This window comes from Bidens hawaiensis, unplaced genomic scaffold (genome assembly GCF_021521415.1).
Source record: "Bidens hawaiensis isolate Kalapana, Puna unplaced genomic scaffold, B.hawaiensis_p1.1 tig00009443_1, whole genome shotgun sequence".
Lineage (NCBI taxonomy): Eukaryota > Viridiplantae > Streptophyta > Magnoliopsida > Asterales > Asteraceae > Bidens > Bidens hawaiensis.
The window spans coordinates 575,506-589,662 of NW_027491698.1; the positions used below are offsets into that span (position 1 = coordinate 575,506).

The 14,157-nt window shown below is 34.3% G+C and overlaps 1 protein-coding gene across 1 annotated transcript; it reads left to right on the top strand.

Moving 5' to 3' along the window:
* The first annotated feature begins 6,462 nt into the window (after nt 1-6,462).
* LOC143532317 (lysine-specific demethylase JMJ31-like) lies at nt 6,463-11,631 on the top strand. The gene is made up of 15 exons (XM_077027402.1): nt 6,463-6,594; nt 6,661-6,738; nt 7,633-7,716; nt 7,801-7,971; nt 8,580-8,648; nt 8,758-8,884; nt 9,241-9,313; nt 9,427-9,543; nt 9,654-9,773; nt 9,894-9,912; nt 10,050-10,110; nt 10,198-10,445; nt 10,969-11,084; nt 11,201-11,294; nt 11,390-11,631. The coding sequence occupies exons 1-15, from the start codon at nt 6,502-6,504 to the stop codon at nt 11,435-11,437; spliced, it is 1,518 nt and encodes a 505-aa protein (XP_076883517.1). The 5' UTR covers nt 6,463-6,501; the 3' UTR covers nt 11,438-11,631.
* Nucleotides 11,632-14,157: the final 2,526 nt, after the last annotated feature.

The following is a 14,157-nucleotide window of genomic DNA, read 5'->3' on the forward strand; positions in this document are numbered from 1 at the left end:
GAAGTAATTGAGAAAATAATAATAATAATAATAATAATAATAATAAAATATTTATGTGTTAAAACTTTTAAGGATTATGAATGAAGAAAATAAGTATATATGTTTCTTCCATTTCTCTCAATTTCTCTTTTATTTCTTTTAAATTCTTTCTTTTCCATCGTTAAATTAGACTCCAATCCTGATGGTCTTTGTATATATAAAATGGTTGTGCTAAAGTAACCAATAGCGAAGCTTTGACGAAAACTCCGGGGAAGGGGGGCTTACTCGATACGTATAAATGTTTTCATAAATAAGGAGGCTAGACTTAATGCGTATAAAATTTTCCAGGCGAACATGTGTAAATTTACGCTACTTGGCAAAATAAACAAGGGAGAGGTCGCACAGGGCGACCATTGCACCTTTGAAAGTAACTCACTTGTGTGTCTTTATTTGGTTGGAAATTAATTAAACTTAATCGAAATCGATTATAAAATCAAACCAATTTAAAACTTTGGTTTTAAATTCAGTTTTTGATATAAACCAGACTAATAAGTTTTTTACACAATCTTAATTCATTTTAAAGTTGACTCGAACTCGCGTCTAAGGCCTAACCAAAGTTGCAACAAGCAAAGAAGAAACCACTCTAGCAAGTCACTTAGATACATCTAAACTAGTTCTGAATATGTTTATAGTACACCTTTTGAATGAACCCAATATCCTCATAAACCCTATAAATGAAATCCGCAAATTGATCGACAATTGTCATCTGTCAATGTGATATGAGGGCTTTTGTTCTCTGCATAAGGACGTGCGTGAAGCACGAATCAGTCACCTGACAAGTGGATGAATTGATGTCAGTTGACTAGTTCAAGTTATCGGCCGGTGGCGAGTTTCAAGATGTTCATAGAGTTGATGTTTGGGGAAATTGAGCGTATGAGTGTGTTCGCAATCATCGAATGAGTGAGTTTGGGTGTATTTATTTGGCTAAATCAACATTAATGTGTCTAATTTGATTTGGTTTTAATACCGGGTTCAAGTTAATAATACTGATTAACAATTATTAAAACTGAATTAAATCGAGCCAAAGATTAGGAGATAGTCGTGATGTGTTACTATTACGAAATAGAAAAGAATTAATGTTGTGGATTGGCCGGAAAAAACAACCAAGCTCGTCGGCGGCGAGATACTTTGATCGGAAAGACGGGAAGGGAACTGGGTTGGAATTTATTTTCTTTGAGAATTGCACAAAGGTCCCTTTACTTTCAAAGGTTTTTATATTTTAACTCATATTCTTCAACCTTATATTTTTTGTAAATAAAATAAATGAAAATTACTAATTACCCTTGACTTAACGAATAAAAATAGACGGGGTTAGAAAAATGTACTAAAATGGCAAGCTTTAGAAACCTGAAGTAGTCATTTGCAAAAAATTCAAAATCGTACCTAAAGTTACGTAACTGAACAAACCACGGGTACTAAAATGACACTTAATTCTTCATTTTATATGGAATAACCCGTAATTATTATTTAAATTTGTCATTTAGCTCAATTCAATATTAAGTTAACCCAATCTTATTTAGACGGTTTAATTACATTAAAAAAATTTATTCAATTACAAAACAAACTAAATTCTTGTTTGGTTTGATTTTAACCTTACTAAATTTGGTTCTATGTGACGACAATATAAAATCCCAAAACAAAAATAGATTGAATAACTAGATGAATCGATATTGAAGGTGGACAGAAAGAATCATATCCCTGATCATCCCAAGAGTCGTGGATAATACAAAAGTCCATCAGTAACTGCTAGCTCTGTTCTAGTAAATACAAATGCGACACATTTCAAACAAAAAAATGAAAAACACGAGTAAAACAAAAGTAGAATGACGAAGTGATCTCTTTAAGCATCCCACGAGATCTTGATAGTCCTTTATAAAAAAAATCTCAAAAAACCTTTCCTTTTTATTACAATTGTTAGTTCTTATACAAATGACTTTCACGTAAAGTATGAATTTTTGCAAATACGAATGTAAACTTTTGTTCAACATATTGAAGGCGGATAGAGGAAATTACCTCCATAATCATCCCATGAGTCATTCATAGCCCGTTTAGTAAAACAAAAGTATACCAGTCGTTGCTAGACATGTTCAATGAAAACAAATGTGACACGTTTCAATCAAGCAAATGGAGGCCCAAACGAATAAACAGAAACCACAACGAGTAAAATAAAATTTTAATGGCATGCTCATCTCATTATTCATCTCACGAGTCGTTGGCCCCTTTATAAAAAAACAATTCCAAAAAACATTTTTTTACAATCGTGGATTCTTATACAAATGACTTTCACATTAAACATGAATTTTCGCAAATGCGAAGTTTGAACTTTTGTTCAAAATATTGATGGTGGATAGACGGAATCACCTCCAGAATCATAGTACGAGTCGCGGATATCCAGTCATTTCACGAGTCCCTGCTAGCCCATTTGTCAAAAAAAAAAGTCTCAAGAACATTTTTTTACAATCGTGTGTTTTTATGCACGCGACTTTCAGATGAAAACATTAAGTATGAATTTCGTAAATGCAAAGGTTGAACTTTTCCTAAAGATATTAAGGGTGGATAGATGGAATCACCTCCATAATTGTTCCACGAGTCGCTGACAGCCCCACTCAGTGAAAACAAAAGTCCGTCAGTCGATGTTAGCCTCGTTTAATGAAAACAAAAGCGATACTTTTCAAATGAACAAATGGAAACCACAACAAGTAAAAGAAGCTAAAATGACGGAGTGACTTTTTTAATAATCCAACGAGTCCCTAATAGCCCTTTTACAAAAATAAAAATAAAAAGTCCCCAAAAAACAAAGAAAATATTATAATCGTGGGTTCTAATACACATGATATTCACATAAAGTATGAAATTTCACAAATGCGAAGGTTGAACTTAAAGTTCAATATATTGAGGGTTGATAAGGGGAGTTGCCTCTGTTTTTATCCTACAAGTTGCGGATAATCCCTTTCAGTGAAGCAAAAGCCCACCAGTCGCTTCTAGCCCTGTTCAGTGAATACAAATGCGACACATTTCAAACGAACAAATAGAAGGTTTTTTTTTAAATAATCGAAGTTTTATATAATTTACTATAAAACGATTAAAGTGGCAGGCAAACGGGCAACAAGCTGCGCCGCAACCCCCTTTTGAACAGCAAAGCCAATCCTGCTAAAAACAAAGCTTTGAGACCTAGAAGCTGAAGAGGTTCCGTGTACGACGCGCTGAACCCTACTCAAAAATTTCACAGCCTCTGGAGCCAGAAAACCAATGAAAAACACAACGAGTAAAACAAAACTTGAATGACGAAGTGACCTCTTTAAGCATCCCACGAGATCATGATAGTCCCTTTATAAAGAAAAGTCTCAAGAAACCTTTTTTTTATAACTGTTAGTTCTTATATATATATGACTTTCACATATAGTATGAATTTTTGCAAATGCGAATGTAAACTTTTGTTAAAATATTGAAGGCGGATATAGGGAATTACCTCATAATCATGCCATGAGTCATTCATAGCCCTGTTCGGTAAAAGAAAAGTATACCAATCGTTGCTAGCCATGCTCAGTGAAAACAATTGTGACACATTTCAATCAAGCAAATGGAGGCCCAAACGAATAAATGGAAACCACAACGAGTAAAATAAAACTACAATGACAGACTAATCTCTTTATTCATCTCACGAGTCCCTGACCCCTTTATAAAAAAAAGTATCGAAAAACATTTTTTTTACAATCGTGGGTTTTATACAAATGGCTTTTCACATTAAGTATGATTTTTCGTAAATGAGAAGTTTGAGTTTTGGTTCAAGATATTGATGGTGGATATACGAAATCACCTTTAGAATTATACTACGATTCGCGGATAGCCAGTCATTCCACGAGTCCCTGCTAGCCCATTTAGTCTCAGAAACATTTTTTTTACAATAGTGTGTTTTTATGCACACGACTTTCACATGAACACATGAAGTATGAATTTCGTAAATGCAAATGTTGAACTTTTGCTCAAGATATTAAATAGATGGAATCACCTCCATAATTATTCCACGAGTCGTGGATAGCCCCGCTCAGTAAAAACAAAAGCGATACTTTTCAACGACCAAATGGCAACCCAAACGAACAAATGGAAACCACAACAAGTAAACGAAAACTAGAATGACGGAGTGACTTCTTTAATAATCCCACTGTTAGCCGATAATATTCAAACAATATTATTGGCTTGATTTAGTAAATATTGTATTAGTTTTAGATATTGGTATTTTCATAAATAGCTCCTTAATTACCTCCTTGTACAGCTATTTATAGTCTTTGTATTTACCTTTCATAATCAAGGAATATCACAGCTTTAAACCCACGAGTCCCTAATAGCACTTTTAAAAAAAAAGTCCCAAAAAACATTTTTTTTAATAATCGTGGGTTCTTCTTATACACATGATTTTCACATAAAGCATGAATTTTCACAAATGCGAAGGTTGAACTTAAAGTTCAATATATTGAGGGTGGGTGTGGGGGGGGGGGGGGGGGGGTTTACCTTCAAAATTATCCTACAAGTTGCGAATAACCCCGTACAGTGAAGCAAAAGGCCACCGGTCCCTGCTAGCCCTGTTCAATGAATACAAATGCGACACATTTCAAATGAACAAATTGAAGCTCAAACGAACAAAAGAAAAACACGAGTAAAACAAAACTAGAATGACGAGGTGACCTCTTTAAGCATCCCACGAGATCTTGATAGCCCCTTTATAAAAAAAATAGTCTCAAAAAACATTTTTGTTTACACTTGTGAGTTCTTATACGAATGACATTCACATAAAGTATGGATTTTTGCAAATGCGAATGTGAACGTTTGTTCAACATATTGAGGGTGGATAGAGGGAATTATCTCCATAATCATCCCGTGAGTCGTTCATAGCCGCGTCTAGTAAAACAAAAATCCACAAGTCGTTGCTAGCTCTGTTTAGTGAAAACAAATGTGACACATTTCAATCAAGCAAATGGAGGCCCAAACGAATAAATGGAAACCACAACGGGTAAAATAAATTTCGAATGACATACTCATCTCTTTATTCATTTCATGAGTCCTTGACCCCTTTATAAAAAAAAGTACCTAAAAACATTTTTTACAACCGTGAGTTCTTATATAAATGACTTTCACATTAAGTATGAATTTTTGCAAATGCGAAGTTTGATTTTTTTGTTCAAGATATTGATGGTGGACATACGGAATCACCTCCATAATCATACTACGAATCATGGATAGCTAGTCATTCCACGAGTCTCTGCTAGCCCATTTGTCAAAAAAAAAAAAAACAAATGTCAGTCTCAAAAACATTTTTTTTTATTTACAGTCGTGTGTTTTTATACACACAACTTTTATATGAAGTGTGAATTTCGTAAATGCGAAGGTTGAACTTTTGTTCAAGATATTAGGGTGGATAGATAAAATCACCTCCATAATTATTCCACAAGTCGTGGATGGCCCCATTCAGTGAAAACAAAAGCTCACCAGACGCTGTTATCACCGTTCAGTGAAAACAACAGCGAGAATTTTCAAACGAACAAATGAAAACCACAACAAGTTAAATAAAGCTAAGAATGACGGGTGAGTTCTTTAATAATCCCACAAGTCTTTGATAGCCCCTTTATAAAAAAAGTATAAGAAAAACTTTTTTTTTTATATAATCGTGAGTTTTCATGCACATGATTTTCACATAAAGAATGAATTTTCACAAATGCGAAGGTTGAACTTAAGTTCAAGATATCGAGGGTGGATGGAGGGAACTTCCTCCATAATTATCCTACGAGTCGTGGTTAACCCTGTTAAGTGAAACAAAAACCCACCAGTCGTTGCTAACCCTATTAGGTGAATACAATATGTGATACATTTCAAACGAACAAATGGAAGCCAAAACGAACACATGAAAACCATAACGAGTAAAAGAAAACTAGAATAACGGACTGACCTATATAATCATCCCACGAGTCCATTCTAGTCCGTTTATTAAAAAAAGGGGTCCCCAAAACCTTTTTTTTTTACAATGGTGGGTTTTTATACATATGACTCTCACATAAAATAGGAATCTCGCAACTATAAAGGTTGAACATTTGCTCAAGATATTGATGGTTGATAGAGAGATTCACCTCCATAATCATCCCACTGTCGTCGCCACCATTATCATTGCCATCACCATCACTGTCGCCGTCACCGCCACACTAACCATTGTAACCGTTATCACCACATTTGCTATTGCCATTTTTTTCTCATATATTAACCAAACAAGACAAATGAACCATGATGATCAATTTTATTTTCTTGTCTAATCAACCAATCATTCCCATCCTCGGGGTTGGCCCGAGGATTTTATTGCCCGTCATCGGTCCCATTTTAAACCCATTCTCGGGTCGGTTCAGGTCGGGTCTGTTAGGAATTACGCACGCGGCACGCATAACCCCCGAATTTCCGTTTACATTCCCACTCGTGACAATGGCTGAAGAATATCTTCGAATCCCCAAAATTGATGCAATTCCATCAGCTCAACAATTCACTTCACTTATTGAACCTAAAAACGTTCCTGCTGTATGTAATTCACTACGCACTTTACTTGATTGAAACTATCTGCTGACTAATTTGATTCTGTTGAAGGTTTTTCATGGATGCATCAACCATTGGAAGGCTTTCAGTAACTGGAATCCATCCACTGGCGGCCTTGATTACTTAAAGGTTTGTTCGTCTTCAACAATCGATTTAATTGAATTAGTAAGCTAGTTTTATGTTATAAGATCTCACTGCTTGATAGTTAGTTTATTTAGTATATTACTTCTTTAAGCCATAAAATACGGTGAATTAGCTTTATGTTGTAAGTGTAAGGGTTAGGGTTTGAATGATTTTATAAGGTTGAGGGCACCGGGTGTTTGTAAGATAAGTGGTTGCGAAGTATTTAACGAATCATGAATGACCTATATGATGCACATCAACCGTACTTTAGAGCTTATCGCTTAACACATTTACAAATTTATTTGACAAGAGATAACATCCTCAACCATGTTTTGCCCCTTGCTAAAACCATCAATTTATGTAGACACGTGCCCATGGTTATGTTTTTTTACAATTTTGTATTTATGCAGTCAATATCGGTGCTATATCGGTTATCGGGCCCCATGAATATCGGTGCCAATAATATCAGCAATATTGATCGATATATCACTGATTTTTCAAATATCAGTACCTTTCTTAGTTTTTTCATTCGTCTTTCTTCCTTTTGCTGCTGTTAATGTTTTAAGTCTTAATCAGTTCCTACCTGCTACAATTGTTAATGTTTTGCAAGTTGCAAAAGGTTAATTTGTTAATGGGAGGAGGAGAGTATACTAAATTGTTAGCATTAAATTGCTATATATATAAATTATGCTTGATACTAAAATTACCGATATCCCACCGCGATAACCTATATCTCAAATGTCGGACCGATGAATAACTTTTTACCGCATTATAGTTTTGTATCCATTATACGTGTTTCAAAATCATGATTGGGCGTGCTTATTCAGCTTTGCACATTAAGACGGGTTTGTTAATAAGGTTTGAATGTACCATTAATTTTATATATGGTTGGATGTATAGGAACTGGCAGGGTCATCGACAGTGGAAGTTATGCTGTCCAGATCTGCTCCAGTTTTTTATGGTGATATTAGAAACCATGAGAGGGTATTTTTCTTAATCTGTTTTACATGATTCTGTTAATTATTAAGGTTTGGATGTCACTATGCAGTTATTTTGTTTATCTTATAGGTTCAGTTACCTTTTGCTACCTTTATTGGACACTGCAAGGATTATTCCTTGCAGAGCAAGGTAGGACACATTCCTTGCTCTAGTGAAGAGAAGCCTTTGCCAGAAACCTTTGAAACTGAAGAAGATAGTCTGTTAGTTGGGGATGCTTCGTGCCAAATTTATTTAGCACAGGTCAGTATTTGCTACACTCATAGAGGTCCATGATAAGTTATTCTGTACATTCAGCGTTAAAGCGGTGTTTGGAGGAGTCTTATAAACTTGATTATTCTGGATTGTGATTTGAAATTGAAATTATCACTTTTTCTGTTTAGATACTTGGATTATGACTGTTTGACTATTTAGGCGAATAGGTGCTGAAAATTAGTTTAGATTAATCAGTTTCATACATGATGACTGATTACTTTAAAAGAAACAGGATTAATTATTCACTCACATTTCATTGTTAACACACCATTAAAAGTTCAATTATAACAGTAGTTAAACAATATTAATATGATATATTAGCTCCCTAAATAATCAAAATTTGCCAAGCACTCAAATCACAACTTCAAACAGCAAAAGTACATCCAAATTCCCAACCCTATCTGCTGTAGCGGTGTAGCACATTTATTACAACATATTATCTGATTGTAATTTTACACTTCAGTTTTCTACTGCCTCAACAATGTTCTAGTATTCTACTACCATTTAAGCGAAGACATTGGATCTCCTCTTACCAGTTAACTTAGGGGCGATTATGCATGTACTTATGATTTTAAAATGTACGTATAATCGTACAGGTACCAATCATGAATATTGAGAAGGAAGAGAGGGTTCAATTAGGAGTTCTTATAGAAGATATACAGACGGTACACACACCATGGTTCAGTTATCATACTTTCTTATTTCCTCCAACAACACACGAGCGCATGTGTGTATTATATGCTGACGTTTTGCTATCCTTGTTTGATTTGTTAGCCTCAATTTCTAGAGACAAAGACATTGTCTTCTATCAATCTATGGATGAATAGTGCTCAAACAAGATCAAGTACTCATTATGATCCACATCATAATCTTTTATGTGTAGTTGCTGGAAGCAAACAAGGTGTGTGTTTTTTTTACTTACTAAGGCCAAAAACATTTTTTTATACAAATATGCATCAAACAAGAACATATTCTTGATAAAGCTTAGCTCTAATATCATTGTATCATTACAAAATATGGTACACCTTTTAATATGGACTAGGTGGTACTTGATACTTGCTACCACACTGCTCTATAATATTAATTGATTATCCATTAGAAAAACTTTAAATGGAGAAGTGAATTAACAAATAATTGTAACAAATACCAATCATACTTTTAACAATTTGTAACTACTTTTTGACTTGCCATCTGTAAGATTATAGATTGTGGGTGTAACACTTAATTCTCATATTTGATAAATCTCTTTTTGTCTAGTTGATCTGTGGCCCCCTTCATCCAGTCCTTTCTTGTATCCTATGCAATTGTATGGGGAGGCTTCAAATCACAGGTATTGACTTCTGTACATATCAGAGAAACTTATATTTATGTTTCTACTCTAACCTAAATTGCAAGTTAAAAGCAATTCTGTGTAGAATTAAATTATTGGTTGTGTTTTACCAGTGCTGTTCCCATAGACAAAGTTGACCTATCGGTTCATCCAAGAGCAGAACACTCAAAAAAGTATTCACAGAGGGTGATTCTTCACGCAGGCGATGCACTTTTCATTCCTGAAGGGTGGTAAGATTTGCAATTTCATGCGTTCTTAAATACTCTTCAACATCTATAGCAGTCCTTTATATTTGGTGATATTAAAACTAATAATATTAAGAATGATTTGTTCTACCTAGGTTTCACCAAGTTGACAGTGAAAATTTGACAGTTGCTGTTAACTTCTGGTGGCAATCTGAAATGATGTCTGGCATGTTGGAACACATGGATTCGTATTATTTGCGCAGGATATTGAAAAGGTATCTTCTTAACATTTTTGTTTCTGCGTGAATTAGAAGTTAGAACATCATACATAAACTGGTATTTAATCATTTATAATGCATTCCATGTTTCATGTATGTATCAAATGTATCTTCAAGACTGACCGACAAAGAAATGGTATACACTTCTTCCCAATTATTATATGTTTTGCATAACTTGGACGATGCTTGGCTTATCTACACTTTTTTAATGCTGTCTGTGACTTGAAATTTGAATCCTATTTGAGTATTTTATCTTTTTTAATGGTTGAACAGAATCAGATGCTGTGTAAGAGCTCCCCTTGTGTGAATAATAAGCTTTCTCATGAACCATCAGGTTAGAATCTAAATCCAAACCTATATATATATTATGTTCTGAACACGATTAAAGTTAAAATCAATTACCTAATGATTTTTTTATCAGGTGGGAATACCTTACACGATCTGGAGCCTTGTGTTCTCAGATCTCTTCATGAACTTGTTTCCATAGTTCATGAGCATGTCAACGCTGCTGATTTGAGGAGTGCAGTGGGTTCAAGTGCTGATGTGGAGAAAACCAGTCACAAGAAAACTGTGACCTCAGAATTGTATCAACTGGAGGATGACCCTGTTGCTAGTATTTTGTGGGCTCTTGAACCACTTAATCTTCAAAAAATGTTCCTTGCCATGGTGGTGAGTTTTCCAGGTTCTTATCTTCTTTGTTACAAGTGCCAATTTTGACCATTCAGCTATAATGGGTTGATTTGGGTTGTGTTTATGTTTAATCTTTAATGGGACAAACGGGTCGAATGGCATCGGTAAGTGTATTGAAATACACAAAATCTCCAAACTCAATTTATTAAGAACAATGTAATTTGTAATCATACTAAACACATTAACTATAATCAAGTAAAAAAAATTGGATAAAAGATTGGATCAACCCAACCTGACCTAATCCCTCTTTGTCCTGAACGTGAAGAGCATACATTCAGCTTTCATTCATGTTGATTTGGGTTATTATGTAGTAATATATTTCCTATAATCATACTTGACACATTAAATATCTATAAAAGAATTTAAAAAACTGGATATAATGGTGTTGCAGCCCCACCCTCTTGTCACTTGGAGGGTACACATTTCGACTCAAACCTGCCTTAGCCCAATATCCAACCCATATGTTTATACAGTCCTCTTTATATTGCTTGCACTATGTTAGGATCATTTTCCAAGAACTTTGGAGGCTTTAGTACTGCACTTAGTTTCACCAGTAGGAGCTGAAGTGCTAACTAGGAAATTTGAAGAGATGGATCAGCTAATCAACGAAGAAAACAGGTAAATATTCAAATCATCCAGAAGTTGTTGCTTTATTGCCCTCCCCAACAAAAGAAAAAAGAAAAAGAATAGTTACTGAGAAAGGTTGGACTATAGTTTGATTCTGCTGTTTCCAGGAATGAATTCTACAAGGCATTTTATGGTGTATTTGATGATCAATTTGCTGTAATGGATGTACTCCTTAACGGAAAGGAGTCATTTTCATGCCAGGTAAAACATTAAAATATATTATATGCAATATACTATCGACTCTAGTCACTCTACTATATGAATAACAGAGACTACATTCTACATTTCTGCCACAGGCATTTAAGAACGTTCTGGATAAATTTCTGGGAGTTAAAGTTCAATGATGGGATACAATTTCTGCCACTGATGTCAAGAATTCGGCCCTCTAATGATCTCAAAAGTGCGGATTGATACTTGAAACTGGAAAGTCCGAGTACCCTGCATGTGAGTATTTCTTGTTATCTTCACACTTTCTTGCATTTTGACATGATGCTTTATTTTTCTTCCATGCAACTAACTCATCATAACGTAGATTTTGTCCAGTTTCTATATCTGGGGTCTAAGGGGCTGTTTGGCAAATGCTGAACCATTAAGTGCTGAATGATTAAGAGGCTCTGAACGAGTAAGTGCTGAACCAGTAAGTATTGTTTGGTTCAACATCTGAATGACTATGCAGAATGACTATTTTACCCCTCTGAGTTGTTTCGTGCTAAATGAAATATATTCGTTTATTTTGATATAATATCCTTGTATAAAAAGATTATAACACCATCAACAAAACCATAGATGCATTTAAAAGTTTTACATTAAAATGTACCGGATAGTATTAAATAAAATCACAAAGAAAGTCAAAGTAAGAAGTTCAAAATGGGTGTCCTCTAATGCTCCTCATGCACCACCAGCAACTACTTTAGAGCTCCTCATGCACCACCACCAGCTACTTCAGATGCTACACGCTACACCGCTTGTATGATCTCATCATAATCTATTAGCTATTTCTTAAATACATGAACATGATCCCATTAGAATCCATCTACCTTGACATCAAAAGTTTGCCTGAATGACACAAACAAATACAACTCAACATAACATTATTACAATAAAACAAAGAGTAAGCGTTACATATACTCATAGCTGGTGGCACTATTAACAATTACAATTTATACTTTATACGCCCAAACATCCCCAAAATATATTATCCAAACATCCCCACAATTATATAAATGATAGTTTACATTGTTTTTAGTTTACATGTCATTCCTATAAAGAAAAGTAGTATAAATGATGTCAAATCATTATATTCAGCTTTGGGACCAAATATTTTTACAAACAAAATGGTTACTTTGAAGTTTGAATACGAGGAGATTTTTTTTTTAAAAACTGTTAAAAATGAAGCGAGCGATGATATGTACGATGTTTGATCTTCGACTTCCCTATTTCCACTCCTGTGTTTCACCCAAGGCATTACAATGCCACTGATCTTCGACAGCATACTGCAACAGCAAATTTAACACATTAATTTGACATTCTTAGTCATAAGTAATCATGATAGACCCACATTTGGACATCAAACTGCAGCAACAAGTTTGACAATAATTTAACATTTTTAATTACAAAACAAGCTAATAACCTTATAGTTTGAACAACAAACAGCTGCATCAATTTTAACACATTGGTTCTACATTTTTAGTTGTAAAACAACATAATAAACTTACATTTTGGACAGCAAACGCAGCAATAAGTTTAACACACTTGTTCATGATATTTATGATATTTTTAGTTGCAAACAACATAATAAACTTACATTTTAGGACAGCAAATTACAGACACAAATTTAACATACTAAATCACCATTAATGGCTAATATGAAACCATCATCCCATGTCTTGACTAACAACAAATTTGTCATATCCTTTCTTTACACTTTATATTATCCAAGTTCATATTGTTATGATACGTAGGGATGAGCGTTTCCGGTACGGGTACCGATTGGTACCGGTACCGAACCGAACATGTTCGGTACTAGTACCGGTACCAAATATTTCCGAATTTTGGGATCGGTACCGGTCCCATCCCGAGCTCATCCCTAATTGAGACGTTTGCTAATAGGTTAAAATAAAATCAACTTTCTTAATGTTTCCAAATCGTTTCAACAATGCTCTATGTTAATTCTCGAAGTTCATATCCTTGTGAACATAGTGATTATTTATGTAATAGCCCGTATATGAGTAACTCACTGCATATACTTCTAATTATTCAATAAGAAATCATGTACATTTTACCATATATAAAACTCTTTGATTTTGTTTGCTTTACATATTTATGTATAACCTGTATACGAGTAATTCAATGTATATACTCAAATCTTTAAAAGTTAAATTAGTCATTCATTCAATACATTTTATCAAATACTTTATGTGCATCATAATTATGTTTACAAAACCAATTGTCTGTAGGCTCTTTCAACTCAGTTTTTCTTCACAAACTTTATATAACCAATTTAAAACGAAAATAAGTTATTCGTGCACATTGTATTATGTTTCAAGCATACATAAACTACACATACATTCAGTTGTAGAATTTTCAAGGAATTACAATGCTTGTATGGTTTATGAATGAACCAAATGTGTAAAAATCATATTTAAGCATAGATCGACAACAAAACTTACGCTTTCATTTCAGATTTATCCCAATAAACCCAAATGCCTTGCTATATCATCAAATGGTTAAAACATCAATTAACCGTTCGAACTAAATTGTCAATATAAAAGCAAGATTCAATCAAACTGATCACCAATTAGCATAAACTGAACATCAATTAGCCGTTAGAACCAGAAACCCTAGCTTCTAGGCCTAGCCGTTCAAACCCTGATATGATAGAAACAAGAATACAGAGAGAAGAGAGTAACGATCAATCAAGCATGTCATTCCCTTCTGTTAATTCTGTTTACAGATATTAACGACCTAACAACTCTATTACAGTAAAGTCCACAACTTCCTAACTAATACATTTCTAGTCCCTGATCTAGTTATCTATCTCATTATTACACTTTCAGTCCCTGAG